At 39.9% G+C, this 18,571-nt stretch overlaps 1 protein-coding gene across 1 annotated transcript in view; it reads right to left on the bottom strand.

Moving 5' to 3' along the window:
* RIMS2 (regulating synaptic membrane exocytosis 2) overlaps positions 1 to 18,571 on the bottom strand; it is a 510,981-nt gene that overhangs the window by 142,892 nt on the left and 349,518 nt on the right. The window contains exon 22 of the mRNA XM_089776190.1: positions 260 to 360. Within this exon, the coding sequence (XP_089632316.1) occupies positions 260 to 360 (101 nt within the window). The remainder of the gene's footprint in view (positions 1 to 259; positions 361 to 18,571) is intronic.

An 18,571-nucleotide genomic window follows, 5' to 3' on the forward strand; every position in this document is an offset into this window, starting at 1 on the left:
TTCTCACATTTTGAAGCAGATAAATTTGATCAATTAACTCATAAACTCTTAAACTTTAGTAGTTTTATATTATATCTTATATTATAGAGGTGTGTGTGTTTGCTTGCACTTATTTAAATTACAACAGACGTGTAAGAACCTCTTAGTGAATTAAAAAGGTCCTTCCCAATGCAACGTTCACTTGTCTATATCATCCTAAAAGGATATCAAATCTTTCAGATTAGCAATTCTGCTGCTTTTGAAAACAAAACTCCCTTGCCTTAGAATGATAATCTTGTTCCAGCCTGGAGTCTGATCCTGCTGCCTGTTTGTACTTGCTTATTTTCATTTGGCGATTTCTTTCTTCTACATCCATACCACCTGTTGAGTAAAAAAAAATTACATTATTTTTCAATCCTGAGTTTAAAGTGGTACTCATACAATTTCTAACAGAAGCGATACAATCTGACTTTTGCTTAAATAATTGTATACGTATTTCCAGGTAAATAAAAACATTTCAGAATTGTCCTTTGGTGGAAAACCTGGGAGAAAGTCATACGTGCGAGAAATAGTAGAAAAGAATGACGTATTTTAATAATACTTTGACAAATATTTTATTCTCTACAATTAATATTAACAAAACATTCAAATGAGGAGAGAACGTAAATGGAATACAATGTTTCACTAAAGAATAGTGTATTTGTGCAACAGGAGACCTTTATTTAAAGAAAATAAACAGTAATGCAAAGGCACACTTGGACTGAGGTGGAGATAGACATAGGAGATGGAAGTGTTGAGAGTCTCTGGGTTAGGCTAAAAGGGGTAAAAAGCAAGGGTGATGTCATGCTAGGAGTCTACTATAGACCACCTACCCAGGTGGAAGAGATGGATGAGGCTTTTTTTAAACAACTAACAAAATAATCCAAAGCCCAAGATTTGGTGGTGATGGGGGACTTCAACTATCCAGATATATGTTGGGAAAATAACACAGTGGGGCACAGACCATCCAATAAGTTTTTGGACTGCACTGGTGACAACTTTTTATTTCAGAAGGTTGAAAAAGCTACCAGGGGGAAGCTGTTCTAGATCTGATTTTAACAAATAGGGAGGAACTGGTTGAGAATTTGAAAGTGGAAGGCAGCGTGGGTGACAGTGATCATGAAATCATAGAGTTCACAATTCTAAGGAAGGGTAGAAGAGAGAACAGCAAAATAGAGACAACGGATTTCAGGAAGGCGGATTTTGGTAAGCTCAGAGAGCTGATAGGGAGGGTCCCATGGGAATCAAGACAGAGGAAAAATAACTGAGGAGAGTTGACAGTTTTTCAAAGGGACATTGTTAAGGGCCCAAAAGCAAGCTATTCTGCTGCGTAGGAAAAATAGAAAATATGGCAAAAGACCACCTTGGCTTAACCACGAGATTTTGCATGATCTAAAAATAAAAAAGGAGTCATATAAAAAATGGAAACTAGGACAAATTACAAAGGATGAATATAGGCAAACAGCACAGGAATGCAAGGGCAAGATTAAAAAGGCAAAGGCACAACATGAATTCAAACTAGCTACAGGAATAAAGGGAAACAAGAAGACTTCTTATAAATACATTAGAAGCAAGAGGAAGACCAAGGACAGGGTAGTCCCACTGGTCATTGAGGAGGGAGAAACAATAACAGGAAACTTGGAAATGGCAGACATGCTTAATGACTTCTTTGTTTCAGTCTTCACCGAGAAGTCTGATGAAGGAATGCCTTATATAGTGAATGCTAGTGGGAAGGGGGTAGGTTTAGAAGATAAAATTAAAGAAGAACAAGTTAAAACTCACTTAGAAAAGTTAGATGCCTGCAAGTTACCAGGGCCTGATGAAATGCATCCTAGAATACTCAAGGAGCTGATAGAGGAGGTATCTGAGCCTCTAGCTATCATCTTTGGGAAATCATGGGAAACAGGAGAGATTCCAGAAGACTGGAAAAGGGCAAATATAGTGCCTGTTTATAAAAAGGGAAATAAGAACAACCTAGGAAACTACAAACCAGTTAGTATAACTTCTGTGCCAGGGAAGTAATGGAGCCAGTGATTAAGGAAATCATCTGCAAACACTTGGAAGATGGTAAGGTGATAGGGAACAGCCCGCATGGATTTGTAAAGAACAAATCATGTCAAACCAATCTGATAGCTTTCTTTGATAGGATAATGAGTCTTGTGGATAAGGGAGAAGCAGTGGATGTGGAATACCTAGACTTTAGTAAGGCATTTGATATGGTCTCGCATGATATTCTTATCAATAAACTAGGCACATACAACTTAGATGGTGCTACTATAAGGTGGATGCATAAATGGCTGGAAAACCATACTCAGAGAGTAGTTATTAATGGTTCACAATCCTGCTGGAAAGGTATAACAACTAGGGTTCCGCAGGGGTCTGTTTTGGGATCGGCTCTGTTCAATATCTTCATCAACGATTTAGATATTGGCATAGACAGTACGCTTATTAAGTCTGCAGATGATACCAAGCTGGGAGGGGTTGCAACTGCTTTGGGGGATAGGTTCATAATTCAAAATGATCTGGACAAATTGGAGAAAAGGTCTGAGGTAAACAGTATCAATTTTAATAAGGACAAATGCAAAGTTATCCACTTAGGAAGGAAGAATAAGTTTCACACTTGGGCTACGTCTACACTGGCCCCTTTTCCGGAAGGGGCATGTAAATTTCACTAGTCGTCGTAGGGAAATCCGCGGGGGATTTAAATATCCCCCGCGGCATTTAAATAAAAATGTCCGCCGCTTTTTTCCGGCTTTTAAAAAAGCCGGAAAAGAGCGTCTAGACTGGCCCCGATCCTCCGGAAAAAGTGCCCTTTTCCGGAGGCTCTTATTCCTACTTCAAAGTAAGAATAAGAGCCTCCGGAAAAGGGCACTTTTTCCGGAGGATCGGGGCCAGTCTAGACGCTCTTTTCCGGCTTTTTTAAAAGCCGGAAAAAAGCGGCGGACATTTTTATTTAAATGCCGCGGGGGATATTTAAATCCCCCGCGGATTTCCCTACGACGACTAGTGAAATTTACATGCCCCTTCCGGAAAAGGGGCCAGTGTAGACGTAGCCATACAGAATGGGAAGCGACTGTCTAGAAAGGAGTACGGCAGAAAGGGATTTAGGAGTTATAGTGGACCACAAGCTAAATATGAGTCAACAGTGTGATGCTGTTGCAAAAAAAGCAAACATGATTCTGGGATGCATTAACAGGTGTGTTGTGAGCAAGACACGAGAAGTCATTCTTCCGCTCTACTCTGCGCTGGTTAGGCCTCAGTTGGAGTATTGTGTCCAGTTCTGGGCACCGCATTTCAAAAAAGATGTGGAGAAATTGGAGAGGGTCCAGAGAAGAGCAACAAGAATGATTAAAGGTCTAGAGAACATGACCTATGAAGGAAGCCTGAAAGAATTGTGTTTGTTTAGTTTAGAAAAGAGAAGATTGAGGGGGGACATGATAGCAGTTTTCAGGTATCTAAAAGGTATGTCTACACTACAAAGTTAATTAGAAGTAACAGAAGTTATTTCGAATTAACTTTAATAGAGTCTACATAGGCAAACTGTTATTTCAAAATAAGTCTGAAAGAATTGGGTGTGTTTAGTTTAGAAAAGAGAAGATTGAGGGGGGATATGAAAGCAGTTTTCAGGTATCTGAAAGGGTGTCATAATGAGGGGGGAGAAAACTTTTTATTCATCTTGGCTTCTGAGGATAGAACAAGAAGCAATTGGCTTAAACTGCAGCAAGGGAGGTTTAGGTTGGATATTAGGAAAAAGTTCCTAACTGTCAGGGTGATCAAACACTGGAATTAATTGCCCAGGGAGGTTGTAGAATCTCCATCTCTAGAGATATTTAAGAGTAGGTTAGATAAATGTCTGGGATTGTCTAGTCAATACTTGGTCCTGCCATGAGGGCAGGGGAAAGGACTCGATGACCTCTCGAGGTCCCTTCCAGTCCTAGTGTTCTATGATTCTATGATTCTATTTCCAAAGGAGATATTGATCTTATATTCTATTAGGGTGATTTTAGCTCTTTAATATGAAATGACTGATTTTAGTTTCTGTTAGGGTATGTCTACACTTGCACCCTACTTCGAGCCAGGGATGCAAATGCAGGCAATCGAAATAGTCAATGAAGCAGGGATTTAAATATCCCATGCTTCATTAGCATGATCTCGCAGGCATGTTACTCCAAATGTCAGCTGTTTCAAATGGGACATGTTAGTTCGAACCAAAGCCCTTGGTTCAAACTAACGTTACTCTTCAAAAAATTATTTGATTTTCCTCCCACTTATACTGATGTAAATCAAGAGTAACTCCACTGCAGCCAATGGAGTTATACCAATGTAAACAAAAAGAAGGGAGTGGAGAATCAGACCCAATGTTTCTAATTGAAGCAATGTAACTAATAGCATTACCTTTCATAAAGTATTGTGACTAAGTCACATTAGTTTTGACTGGTATACTTCACATACTTAAACTTTTTTCCAAGAAAGATGAAGTTTTGCAAAGGAAAATTTCTTTTCTGAATGGAAAGGGCTGTGTATTAAGCATTGTTGAAAATCTGCCCATTTATTTAAATCTCCTAAACATGGGTTTGGGGGACGCCTAACTTTTTTCTTCCTGTACCACTGAATTCACATGTAAATCCTAACCATGTGTCTTAAGGAGAAATCTTAAGTTGTAAAACAGGTCTATGTGCAGGCCCTCAGAACTATGATTTGAATATCATATAATAAAAGTTATATTGATGGCATTATGTGGTACAAGAGATGCTTGTTGACTACAAAACTTTCAATTCTTAAAAGTAAATTATAGGATGATGGAGGGTGTGGAAAAAAACTGTCATCAGCATGCCTTCTTGGTCATTAATTTTCCTTAAAAAAAAACAAAACAAAATAACTTAAAAATTGCACACCACAAATATTAATTCTGGGAGTGAAAATCTATACAGGCAGTCCCCGAGTTACGTCGGATCCGCAGTTACAAACGGGGCTCTCTCTCTCCCTGGTCTCCAGCAGACCAGGGAGAGGAAGCAAAGCAGCAGAACACACGGGCAGCGGACAGCTCCCCGTCCCCCTGGTCTGCAGACCAGGGGGACGGGGAGCAAAGCAAAGCCGCGGAGCCCGAGGGCAGCAGGACAGCCACGGCGCATCTGGGCTGTCCCGCTACCCCCGTGCTCCACGGCTTTGCTCCGGACGCCTGTGGTACAGCAGCTGGGGTGCTGCCGGTTGGTCCCGTAGCGCCGCTCTGGGCACTACTGGACCAACCCGGCAGCACCCCAGCTGCTCTGCCCCAGGCGTCCTGATTCAGCCACTGCTGGTCAGTTTCAGCAGCGGCTGAATCAGGATGCCTGGGGCAGAGCAGCTGGGGTGCTGCTGGGTTGGTCCAGTAGCGCCGAGGAGCAGCGGCGCTACTGGACCAACCCAGCAGCACCCCAGCTGCTCTGCCCCAGGCGTCCCCAAGTCAGCCGCTGCTGAAACTGACCAGTGGCTGACTACAGGAAGCCCCTGCCCCGGGCTTCCTGGAATCAGCCGCTGATCAGTTTCAGCAGCAGCTGACTTGGGGATGCCTGGGGTTCTTAAGTTGAATCTGTATGTAAGTCAGAACTGGCGTCCAGATTCAGCCGCTGTTGAAACTGATCAGTTTCAGCAGCGGCTGAATCTGGATGCCAGTTCCGACTTACATACAGATTCAACTTAAGAACAAACCTACAGTCCCTATCTTGTACGTAACCCGGGGACTGCCTGTAGAGAAAAAAGAATGAAGAAGAAGAAAATGCTATTACAAGGATAGAAAGAGCTAATAAAACATACAGGGTAGGGCTTGTCTAGACTACAGGGGTTTTTTTTGGAAAAAAATAGCCTTTTTTCGAAAAAACTTCACTTGCGTCTAGACTGCAACCACTTTCTTTTGAAAGTAAATCGAAAGAACGCAGCAGTTTTTTCAATCGTGGTAAACCTCATTTTACGAGGAATAACACTTTTTTCAAAAGTACTCTTTCGAAAAAAGGCGCCATTGAATGCAAACTGTGCTTTTTCGAAAAAGAGCTTCTAGACTCGCTTTAAAAGACGCAGCTCTCTTTTTTGAAAAATCTGCTTGTAGTCTGGACGTTCTCTTTCGAAAGAGGCTTGTAGTCTATACGTAGCTACAAAGAAAAACTCTACAAAAAGATAAGTTTAATGTGTCCCACAATGTTTAAATCAGCTACTATATAAACCTGAAACAATAATTGGGAAGCATCAAGGAGCCACACTGATTCTTTGTTAATTTTCTATTTAATTAAAGTGCTTTTAATGATGATTAACTTTATTTTTCAAAAATTATTTTATTTCCTACTTTGAAAAGGGAGATGCAAATGCTTTGATTAATAGATTGAAAGGTAGTTAAATTTCTTGATCATTTCTAACAAGCGCAGCTACATGCATTTTCTCTTGAAATATTTGTCTTCTTTTTCAATGAGAGAAAAAAAGACACTGGTGTCACTAAAGATGAATGAAAATACTCTAACTCCTAGTTAAAAATATTCCATAAAATTGAATACTTTGAAGATTAACCCATATTTTGGTGTTTTTAATTAAAAGGGGGAAAGGGTGTAAGGTAAAATATTAGCATTTTAGTTTAGCACTATTATGAAATCATCATTTCTATTGAACTTGGAAGGATCCACATTCTATCATTCTTGCCATAAAAAGTTGATAGAAGTCAGAAATGGAGAAATATTACCTTTTGATTATAAATCTCAGAAATATTTGTGAGAATATCTGGTTTTTTATATGAACACATGAAAAAGTGAAAGCTACTATGCACAGCTCTATTTCTGTCCTTCTCTAATGAGTTACAAATATATGCCAAGTTCAGAGGCCCTGCTCAAGGCCAATACTTTACTTAATACCCTTACTACAGAAATGGAAGAACTTCTTCTGTTGCAGCAGTACATGTCTACATGGCAGTAGTGCAACTGCCACTTTGGGTTTTAGTATAGACATGTACTTAGCTAGCATAGAGCACCTTCTCCTGATTCTTTGCAGTGAATGTCACTCCTGAAATAGCTGATTAAGTAAGATTATCAATATAAAAATATTTTAAAAGTTATTGTTTATTTTATATTCATATTTATAGACTTATAAAGTAATTATGTGTGGATACTTCTTGTTTATTGAAAAGAGAACTTTGACAACCTATAGTGTTTATAGATTCTCCCTTGAGTTTTCGCATTGTTATTAAATTTTTTAATTCCTTCCTCCAAGGAACCTTCAACTTTATTAGTAAATCAATGAAAACTCTACAATTCCTATTGATGTTGTTCCCTATTTCTGATTTATAGCTGGCTGGAAGATGCTGAGAATTGACAGATATTTTGATCCATATCCTGGTTGGGAGCAAGAAGGGAATGCAGGATGGCTGAATGACCCATGTGTCAAAAACAAAAAGTCAATCATGGTGGTTCATTGCGGTCTCAATAAAAAGAAATATTTATGAAACAATAATCAAAGTAGCCACATGGGCTGTGTCTACACTGGCATGAATTTCCGGAAATGCTTAAAACGGAATACTATTCCGTTTTCAGTTTTTCCGGAAAAGGAGCGTCTACATTGGCAGGCTGCTTTTCCGGAAAAGCCCTTTTCCCGGAAAAGCGTCTGTGGCCAATGTAGACGCGCTTTTCCAGAAAAGAGCCCCGATCGCCATTTTCGCGATCGGGGCTTTTTTCCAGAAAAGACTACTGGGCTGTCTACACTGGCTCTTTTCCAGAACAGTGTTCCAGAATAAGGACTTATGCCCGAGTGGGAGCAGAATAGTTTTTCCGGAATAGCGGCTGATTTTGTACAGTAGAGCATCGTTGCTTTTCCGGAAATTCAAGGGCCAGTGTAGACAGCTCGCAGCTTATTCCAGAAAAGCGGCTGATTTTCCGGAATAAGTGGCCCAGTGTAGACATAGCCCCGGATAAAAATGAAGCAAAAATTATAAAATGTAGGTTCTTCAGGACTCTTATAAGAGTGCATTCATCAAAATCTGACTTACAATATATTTTAGCTAATATGAAAACATCTTCAATGAATAACTTGTATACACAAAGCAGAAATCAGGGGGTAGTAGAAAGTTCATGATGCAGTCAATCAGCCATGATTTTACTCTGCATGAAAATGATAAGCATAGAGGATCTGTAGGCGTAATTGAGTGCGACAGGCTAAGTTAATCTGTAACCCAATGTGTGGGAATACAGAAGAGAAAAAGTGTGGCTACAGTATCAAGATCTATAGGTGTAAAAAGATTTGTATAGGGAGAGTAGCATTCATTAGCAGTGCTGCTACTTCTGAACACAGCCTGCAGTACTGGGCATGAATCAGCTGCATGTAAGCTATTATAGGCTAAAGTCCCAAACAGATGAAGTTGATAACTATGACAATTTTAAACTTTGCACCTCATCCCAGAATTTTACTGATAACTAATATTCTATAAATAACAGATCCAAAACAGTCAGCAAAGAGCCAAAATAGCTGGCCTTGTGTACCTCCTTCCCAACCCTGGCAGAAAATGTGTGTCCAGAGGAAATAAGCACAGCTGTAGTGTTGCTAAAATTCAGCATGCCAATCTTCAGAATGGCTGCTTAGAGGTGTTTGAAGATAGCCACAGTTTAGAGAAGCCCTGAAAATGTGCCGAGCGGCCCAGGGGCAGGCAGGATAAAGGGCTAGTAAGGTGGTGGGGGCAGGTTCCCATGTGGCCTAAGGACTAGGGCACTCACCTAGGGAGGACTAGGTCATGGGCTCAAATCCCACCTCCCCAGGGTCAGGACAGGACAAGGGACAGCCAGGTGGGCTGAACTGGCTTAGAGCAGGGACCAGATGAACTGCTTCAATGTAGTTTACAATCCAATATTTTGTTTTTATCCTGAATTAAAGACTGATCTATTTCAAAATATTGGGGTTCTAATTTTTATCATGATTTGGAGAAAATGTTTTCCTTATAATAGAAATTATAATCATAGAAACAAAGAATAGCAGAAATGAAAGGAACCTCAAGAGATCAAGTCCACTCTCCTGAACTCATGGCAAGACCAAGCACCATCTAGATGACCATCTCTGATAGATATTTATCTAAACTGATCTTAAAAATCTCCAAAGACAGAGATTCCACAACCTCTCTAGTAATGCATTTTCACTGTACCTATAGCTTAAAATAAGCTACACAATTTGAGCTACGCAAATTGCATAGTTTATTTCAAGTTAATTTTGAAATAGCTTATTTCAAAATTTGGTGCTGTCTACATAGCACTTATTTTGAAATAAATAGCTATTCCAAAACCTTGCTTACTACTCATAGAATGAAGTTTACAGGGATGTCAGAATAGTGAGTCCACTATATTTTGAATTAATGAGCACACTCAAAAGATGTGGACTAGCTATTATGGGATACCAGAGGAATCCCGAAATAATGCTGTAGAGTAGACATAGCCTAAGCAATTTATTCCAGTGCTTAATCACCCTGACAGTTAGGAATTTTTCCCTAATATCCAACCTTAACCTCCCTTTCTGCAATTTAAGCCCATTGCTTCTTGTCCTATCGTCAGAGGTAACCATTAAGGAGAATATTGTTTCTCTCTCTTCTTTGTAACAATCTTTTAGGTACTTGAAGGCTGTTATCATGTCTCCTTTCGGTCTTCTTCTTTCTAGACTAAACAAACCCAATTATTTCAATCTTTCCTTATAGGTCATGTTTTCTAGACTTTTAATCATAGTTATTGCTCTTCTCTGGACTTTTCTAATTTGTCCACATTTTTCCTGCAATGTGGTGCCCAGAACTGGACACAATACTCCAGTTGAGCCCTACCCAATGAAGAGTAGAGCAGAAGAATTACGTTTTTGTCCTGCTTACTCCTGTTAATACATTCCAGATAAACGATTTTTTTTGCAACAGTGTCACATTGTTAACTCATATTTAGTTTGTTTATATTGAGCCTTATCTAATTTATCTCCAAACCAACTGTTCATAGAGTCAGTTTTTTTGTATTAAAGGAGATCAATTCTCATCTAATTGACATTTGAGTGGGACAATACGAATTTTATTGTCTATTAAGGTCAAATAGAAGTTTCATTTTATAGGGAAAGCCAAAAATGTATTTCCTAGGTTATGTTTTCTACTCCTAATTTTGTATTCATCAAAGGAAATACAGCTCTGTAATACACATTTTGCCTAAATATTGTAGTTTAACATAATATAAGGCAAACATGCTAAGAGATCTTTTAAAAGCTACCCTACCTGTATTCCCATTTTCTGGATCTCCTTTCTTTTCTTCTACAAATAAATGAAAGAACGTGTATACACACACACACACACACACAAAAGAAAAAAAAGAGAGAAAAAGAATGCAGAAACTAACAATAAACATAATAGAAACCATGCATTAAAGTGAATAAAATCCATGAAATTCATTTAAATTCATGGCTTTTGTCAACTATCCAAGTGAAGTGCTGTACACTTAGAATGTTATTCACTGCATACTATCTTGTATATTTTTGCACCCTTATTAGAGATTTACTGGGGAACCCATGAGTGCTTATTCACTTCCAATCTCACTAACACATTCCATACAAAAGACAGCAAGGCAGATGTCAAACATAATCCATGTTTCTCATGAATAGTGTATCATATAAAGAAATACCAAAAATGTCCCTTTGCTGCACGTTTTATGAAGCATATATCGGATGCAGTTACGCAAGCAAGAATATTAAATGTCTCGATTTTTTCCCAGTAACTATGTTAAGCCTTCCTTTAGATAACCAGTTCTTGTAGCTCCTACAGGTTACTCTACTATAGTTTATCTTAGAACTGGAGAAAAAAATAAAACAGAAGATACTAAAGGCAATCTACAGCTCTCAGCTTTTGCACATACTTCCTACTGACTGATGTCAATGGACATTTTGAATGTAGATCAAGAGCTGATATGTACCTAAGTGTTCTTGAAACAGGAAATGAAAATTAATTTATCCAAAAGATATGCCAATGCATACAATATCTTTGAAATCTTTTGGCAATTAATTATAAGCATTCAAAATCAAAAGGACATTTACTTTTACTTAGAATTAAAAGTATATTTATTCTTCAACTCAACCCCTCTCTTTTTCATCATAAACTAAAATAAAATTAATTAAAAACAAAACCGCACCAAAACCAAAACATTACCAACAACAAGCAAACAAAAATCATTGAAATATCAATGGACAAAAAACCTCTTGCAAGTTACAAATCCTGAATACTTTTTATTGTTCAAATTTTTAAACATTCCACTTATTAGGGAAGGGTTTCCACATTACTGTTATTTATAGTGCATAGACCACCTCTGTACCAACAACTCAGAACAGGGTCAAGGTAACTGAGCACCAGGCAAATATATGCTTTTGGAAGTTGGAATGAAGGAAAAGCATGGTGAATCACCCTTTGATGCAGTCCATCTGGCATTCACCTTTCTGTGGGAGACCAGCTCTGCGGGTCATTGTGGAGGAGAACATGGCAAGCTATCGTTCTACTATGCTATTCTAGTATACTGCAAGGGGTATTAATATTCTTGGTCCCTGTGTAAATGTGCAGGTTTAGTGGGACGTTCTTTTCACCTCCTATTCAGGCTATCATTAGCTACTGCAATACAATTGTTTTTTTCATCAAATTTACATGAACATACATTAGATAGGTGACTGTGAAATGAATGGGGAACTTTGCTTTATGCATGTTGTTGAATTATACTAATATCAACCTGATAAGGAGAAAATCTAAACTTTTAATTCCAAAGGAAATGACTATGATTAAAACATAAAAATAATTGAAACATAAAAATAAACTAAAAGTTCTTCAGAAATACAAATTATGGCCAAGCAATAGCAGCAACCTCTCAATAGATATTTCAGCACTTAGGTCATTTTCCAATCCCAAAAGAAAAAAATATAAATATCTTATAATGTATTTTTCTAAACACTTAAAGCTAAAATAAAGGATGTAACTACAGTAACTATGATCAAATTAGCTCCTAAATCCACATTTAGGTGCCTAATTAAAAAAAAATAGGAGGCTGATTTTCAGAGGTGCTGAATACCCACAACTTCCACTTCACTGAGGTGCCTCAATACTGGTTTAGGGACCTAACTTTAGATACCCACTTTATTATGTTAGACAAAACCACTGTAAGTTACCACGCTCATTTTCATACAATGTAGAAAATGCAACTTACTTTATAAAGAGTATAATAGCAACTTTGTATTAAAACAACTCTCTAAAATGATACTCTTCTTAAAACAGCTAGATATTTTACAAGAGTTTTGGTCTTATTTTTAAGTGTTTGTTTCAAATAGCAAAACTAGGACATATTGACAACTCTGTACTCCTTTGACAAGCAATAAGAAAGAGTTAAGATTCCTTGGGTTCTTAAAGCATTCTAACTAACTCAATTTCCACTTTTATTTCCCCTCTCTTTTATCCCTCTTTGTGTTCCTAAAAAATATTTCACTGCACACTTAACTCCTGATTCAAGAGAGAGACTGGCTCTTTGCCACTACTTTTATTCATATCCCATGAATATCACATACTTTACAACAGTAAACTTTTCCTAAGAATAGGCCAGCTGAGGCCTTTAAAGACAGCCTGCAAGGAAACTAACACTGCATTTCTGGAACAAGCATATTGACTAAACTATTCATTCTACCTGAAAGAGCATGATGCAGGGGTAAGAAGATTGGCAAACCTCATTTATATTCCAATTTGCATTGTAAATCTGTCCTGATGCTCTTTATTCCTGCAAAGAGACTGCTGGTGCTGACTGGTTTTCATGATTTTTGTACTACAGTCAGGGGCTGTACAGACAAAGTAGGCAAAAGCTATTTCAGCAAGACTTACAGATATCTGATCCCTTATCTCTGCAAAGATTTTATGTGCACCTATTCTTTCCAGGGGGATTATATATTTATCATAGCTATAACCCACATACAATCTGAGCTCAGATAATTTGAGTAGCTGTAGAAGGAAGAAGTTAAATGTTTCTGTATAAGAAACATTTTTTTAAAGAAATATCTCTTTTACTATTTTTAAAGGAAATTTAAAGGAGATTGAAGAGTTAATTATAACACACGCAGGGAAAAGGTGGGATGAAAACTCTTTAGGTCAGTGGTGTCCCATAGGACACCACTATCTGAGAACAAGCCAACATGTATGTTCTATCTGAGAACAAGCCAACATGTATTTTCTTGGCCTCAAATTGATATATTAAAAAAAACCCGACACCATGGGATATTTCTCAACAATTACAGCAATTTCTATCACAGTTCTTGAAACATATTAATGTTGTTACTTTAAATTAACTTCAATTTGTAATATAAGTAATACTACTTAGTAAAACCACTGAAGGGAATTTGGTGATCCTAGATCAGAGATATGGGGGAATCACAGCTGTGATTGGCTGCGGATTGCCATCACAGCTGTGATTGGCTGCGGATTGCCATCCCAGCCAATCAGAGGTGTAATTACCAACACCTGCAGAGGTGCAGGTAAATATAGTGGAAGCAGCCCACCAGTGGCTAACACTGGTGAAACATCACTCCTTTATTGCCCACCCCATCCTACTCACTAGAACCACAAGTTCAAAAAATGATAGGGTCAACTCAGATCTATATTCTTCTGGACCAGATACATTGAGGTGGCAAATTATCTTTTGGATGAGGCTTTAAAAATGAGGTCCTGACTGCGCTAAGTGCTGTATACTTACAGTAGAAAGGTGCAATACTTACTCAGAAGAGTTACTAGCTTATGTAATGCAAGACCCAAATGAGTGTTACAAACATTAAGAGGAAGTAGAAGAGAAAAGACAAGATAAGTGTGCCAGTACAGTGGCCTGTAATATGCAAAACTGGATAATTCAGTGGCCGATCATATTGCTGCCGGATGGCAGAACTAGGTGGACTCCTATTCCTGTTCTGCCCTTGTTGGAACCTTCTTCTTAGACATTATATAAAACCATTTTTAGCAGCGTTAGAAGCAAAATCTAAATCCTTAATAGTACAGATCCAATTCTCATCTATTTGGATGTATTGCCTCTTTGAATGTACCTGTAAAACCCCCGTGCTTGGTCATGATGTCTGAAAAATGGAACTTCTCTCTATGTACTATTTCACTACTGTTATATTTCCCCCAGCAGTGGTGGCTCCAAAGAAGACAAAAGCCTACGCTAGCTGCTAGCCATTGTAATTACTCCTTTAGTTTAAGTCAGGGGTGTCCAAACTTTTTTCAAAGAGGGCCAGATTTGAAGAAGTGAACATGCGTGAGGGCCGTCCCTGCACTCTCAGCCCCAAGGCGGAGGGCCCGCGGGGTCGGAGGCGGGCGGAGAGCGCAGGGCACGCCGGCCTCACGGCGGCCCGGGGGCAGGGCGAACCCGCAGCCGAGCGGGGGAGCGGAGCTGCGGACGTGCCCTACAGGGCAGGCTCTAGGACCGCGGAGGCCATGGGCGGCAGCGGCGCGGCCGGAAGCGGCGCGCTAGGCGCGCCAGTTCAAAAGAGCGCCGGGGAGCCAGGAGAGGGGGAGGAAGCGGGGGCCGTATTAAACCGGAACACGGGCCGCAATTGGCCCGCGGGCCGGACTTTGGACATGCCTGGTTTAAGTGGTAGATGTTTATGCTGTATTGCTGAAGAGTTAGAGTTCAGGTCTTTCTGATGACCCTAGAGGAAATATTGCAACTACACACTACATATTTTTTTAAACAAATCGACAAACCAAACAACACTAGGAAATTACCAGAAACTAATGTAGTGATATGTTATTAAATTTGCAAAATCAAGCTCTCAAAAGTTTTGAAATACCAGAAGTAAGATTACCCATGCAACCCAAGTTCTGTCTCTGTGTGTATTCATTACAGTACAGTCTTGAATTACATGATCACATACTATTTTGTCCATGGGACTCTTGCTTCATTGAGTCTACAAGATGGACAGTGCTAAGACAAATGTTCAATATTTCTTTTTTATTCTCTTCATACAGTGTGTTGCCCCTGATTTTATTTAGTGTTCATCAAACAAAATCTGCACTGAATATGGAATTATTAATTTCCTGACAGGGTTTTCCATGGCACTCATCATTGAATTGTCCGAGTGCTTCACAAATGTTAATTTAGCTCTAAAACTCCCCTTTGACATACAAAACTTTTACCACTATTTTACAAACACATGGAGCATACGAACAAAATTTGCAAATGTTGACTAATTATGGTGCATAATTTTTCAAGTACTTATCATTTTATAGTTTCAAAGCACTGTACAGATAATAAATAAATGTCCCAACACTTCTGACTGAGAGGTTGCTGATTAAGAATTGCAGATAGGGAACTGAGCTAGAGTGGCACAGTGAACTAGTTAAGGTTACACAGGGAATCACTATCAGAGTCAAGATTAGATTTACCGGTCTCCTGACTCCCAACTGTGTGCACATTCCTCAAGATACTGTTTACTTGCTGCAAAAGGTTCCACAGGCCCCACTTACTTTAGCTGCGATTGTGAGTGCTCAGCACTTGTGAAAATCAGGCCCTAGATGTCTCATGATGAGTTACCAGAACATGAGGAACAAACAGTAGAAATCTAGTTTTAGTATGTGGCAGAGGTAATGAGAAAATCAAGCTTTCCAAGATGGCACTCACTTCATGTAATCACAAGATCATCTTTTCTCTACCTTATTCTTTAACACTTCCAAATTTCTAGAGTAAATATGATGCAGTACTACACATTTCAGCCTCATTCACCACACAGCCCTAATGTATTTAGTGAAATCTATGCATTCTGTGCACTGAATAATGCTGAATCCTTTGGAAAAAAGTAGTATGTCATCATGTAATTAAAGACTGAATCATAATGCATACACACAATAGGGCAGAAAAAAGGTTGCATGATCTACCTCAATTCTGTCTTTTTGTAACTTTTGAAAGCTTAATTTTGTTTCATAAAACTGGTTAAATGTAGTTTTATTGTCTGCAATATACTATACAGCTGGAATGATAGACAGAATTCAAATTGGCTAAGAATTTCTGTCCTAGATCATTTGCATTCATACTTTTCTGAAAAAAAATTATCTAGGCCTTGTCTCTGACTAAAATGAATGTTGAACTATGGGTTACTAAGTCATCTACTCATGAATTATGGGTGATACGTTCACATCTGAGTATGTGAAAACAGTGTTGTCAATTAAGACTATATCATAGAATTACAAGAAATGCCCACACTTGTGTCTGACTTTGTGCCTAGAAAGAAATCATTTGTTTACCTTCACATAAATAAATAATTGAGGAAAGCTAGATTTCACAGAATCATAGAACTGGAAGTCACCTGAAAATGTCTTCTAGTCCAGTCCCCTGAATTCCAGGCAAGAACTAAATATTATCTAAATTGTTTATCCATCCTGATCTTAAAAATGTCCTATGATGGAAATTCCTCAATCTCTGTAGACCAGTGGTCTCCAACCTTTTTACACCCAAGATCACTTTTTAAATGACAGACCAAGCCAAGATCTACCGCCCCGCCCCTTCTTTGAAGCCCTGCCCCTTCCTTGAAGCTCAGCAAGGGTGCACCACGCTCCAAATGGGCTGGCGCAGAGGAGAAGCTGCCTGGCCAGCTGGCTGTGGCCTTCAGCCCGGAGGAGGCTGGACTGCGCTCCAGCACAGCTGGAGCCTGACGCAGCCTCCCTGGGCTGAGAGCAGGGCAGCCGGGCTGGAGGGAAGAGAAGCAGCTGCCCGGCCAGCTGGCCATGGCGCTCAGCCAGGGTGCACCAAGCTCCATGTGGGCAGGAGCAGAGAAGTCACCGATCAGCTGGAGCGCAGGGCAGCCTCTTTCAGCTGAAAGCCACAGTCAGCTGGCTAGGGTGTTTCAACCCTCCTGACCTCCCAGCTCCCACCATTCCTCGCAGCTACTCACCTGTGGTGTTGCTCGGTGAGTAGCTGCTCCTCAAATGAGGAAATCTAATGTAAATGTACTGCACAGGCACGCAGTTCAGAGAGGGCTCAAGAGCTACTCTTAAAGCCCCTAAGATCTACCGGTAGATCGTGATCTACTGGTTGGTGACCATGGCTGTAGACAATTTATTCCAATGCTTAACTGCTCTGACAATGAGGATGTTTTTCCTAATGTCCAACCTAAACCTCTCTTGCTGCACTTAAAGCCTGTTACTTAAATGGGCTTATTTGTAGGACTGTGACCTCTCTGGGCACATGCTCTACAGCAGGCTTGGTGGATCTCTTGTACACTTATTTAAATGCAGTAGCTGAGGACCCAGTAGCCACAAGCCCTTTGCTATGTTTTCACTTAATAGTAGGTTGTGAGGGAAGGGAGGCAACTCTGGGAGGAGGCTAGTCCTCAGCCCCACCACACACCCCACCCATTCTGAGGAGTGGAACTGGCAGATGACCACATTCCAAAATTCATTAAAGGGCCCCCCTGCAAAAATTATTGCACACCCTGATCTAAAGTCCCAACTCCAATGTCTTTTATTACATAAAAACCTCTCATTTTGCTTGTTGTTTTTAATGTCTGGCCATCACAGCTGTGAAGATAACACTTGAAAAACTGAACCCCAAAGACTCAAAACATTAGAATGGAACATCTGTTAGTTTTAAAACATTGTGATTTTTAAGCCAGGCTTCTGATTTCAGAGTCCGACTTACAATTTTTGAAGTATTTGACAATATTGCGGCTTACAGTGAGCTCTCAGGGTATGTCTACATTACCCTCCTAGTTCGAACTAGAAGGGTAATGTAGGCATACCGCACTTGCAAATGAAGCCCGGGATTTGAATTTCCCGGGCTTCATTTGCATAAGCGGGCAGCCGCCATTTTTAAAACCCCACTGGTTCGAACCCCGTGCTGCGCGGCTACACGGGGCACGAACTAGGTAGTTCGAACTAGGCTTCCTAGTTCGAACTACCGTTACTCCTCGTGAAATGAGGAGTAACGGTAATTCGAACTAGGAAGTCTAGTTCGAACTACCTAGTTCGCGCCCCGTGTAGCCGCGCTGCACGGGGTTCGAACCAGCAGGGTTTTAAAAATGGCGGCTCCCCGCTTATGCAAATGAAGCCCAGGAAATTCAAATCCCGGGCTTCATTTGCAAGTGCGGTATGCCTACATTACCCCGCTAATTCGAACTAGCGGGGTAGTGTAGACATACCCTCACTTTCCTAGGACTTTCTCTCCACCTGACTCCTCTTCTGTCCATTCCCAATCCTTAGTTAGAAGACCAGAAATGGCTCTAGTCAATCCTTCCCTACTCTTTTTAAAGGATAAGTTGCAATTCAGCTGTTACAGGTCCCAGAAAAGAAATATGTTCCCAAACCTCCATTTCTCCCCCCGGCCCCCAAAAAGGGGATGAGTCATTAATCTCCCTCCCCTCACGACTTACTATTAAAAACAGCAGCAGTTATTGGGCAATGCTGCTTATTTCCTTCCCCACCCATCCTGAGAAAGACATAGCCGCTCCCTAGCCTCATTCAGCCCATTTGTGCAGGAAAAAGTTCTGTCCACCTTACCCAAACAGGTCTTTAAGTCCTGGATTGACAAAATATCCTTTT

This window comes from Pelodiscus sinensis, chromosome 2, assembly GCF_052426305.1.
Source record: "Pelodiscus sinensis isolate ZL-2025 chromosome 2, ASM5242630v1, whole genome shotgun sequence".
NCBI lineage: Eukaryota > Metazoa > Chordata > Testudines > Trionychidae > Pelodiscus > Pelodiscus sinensis.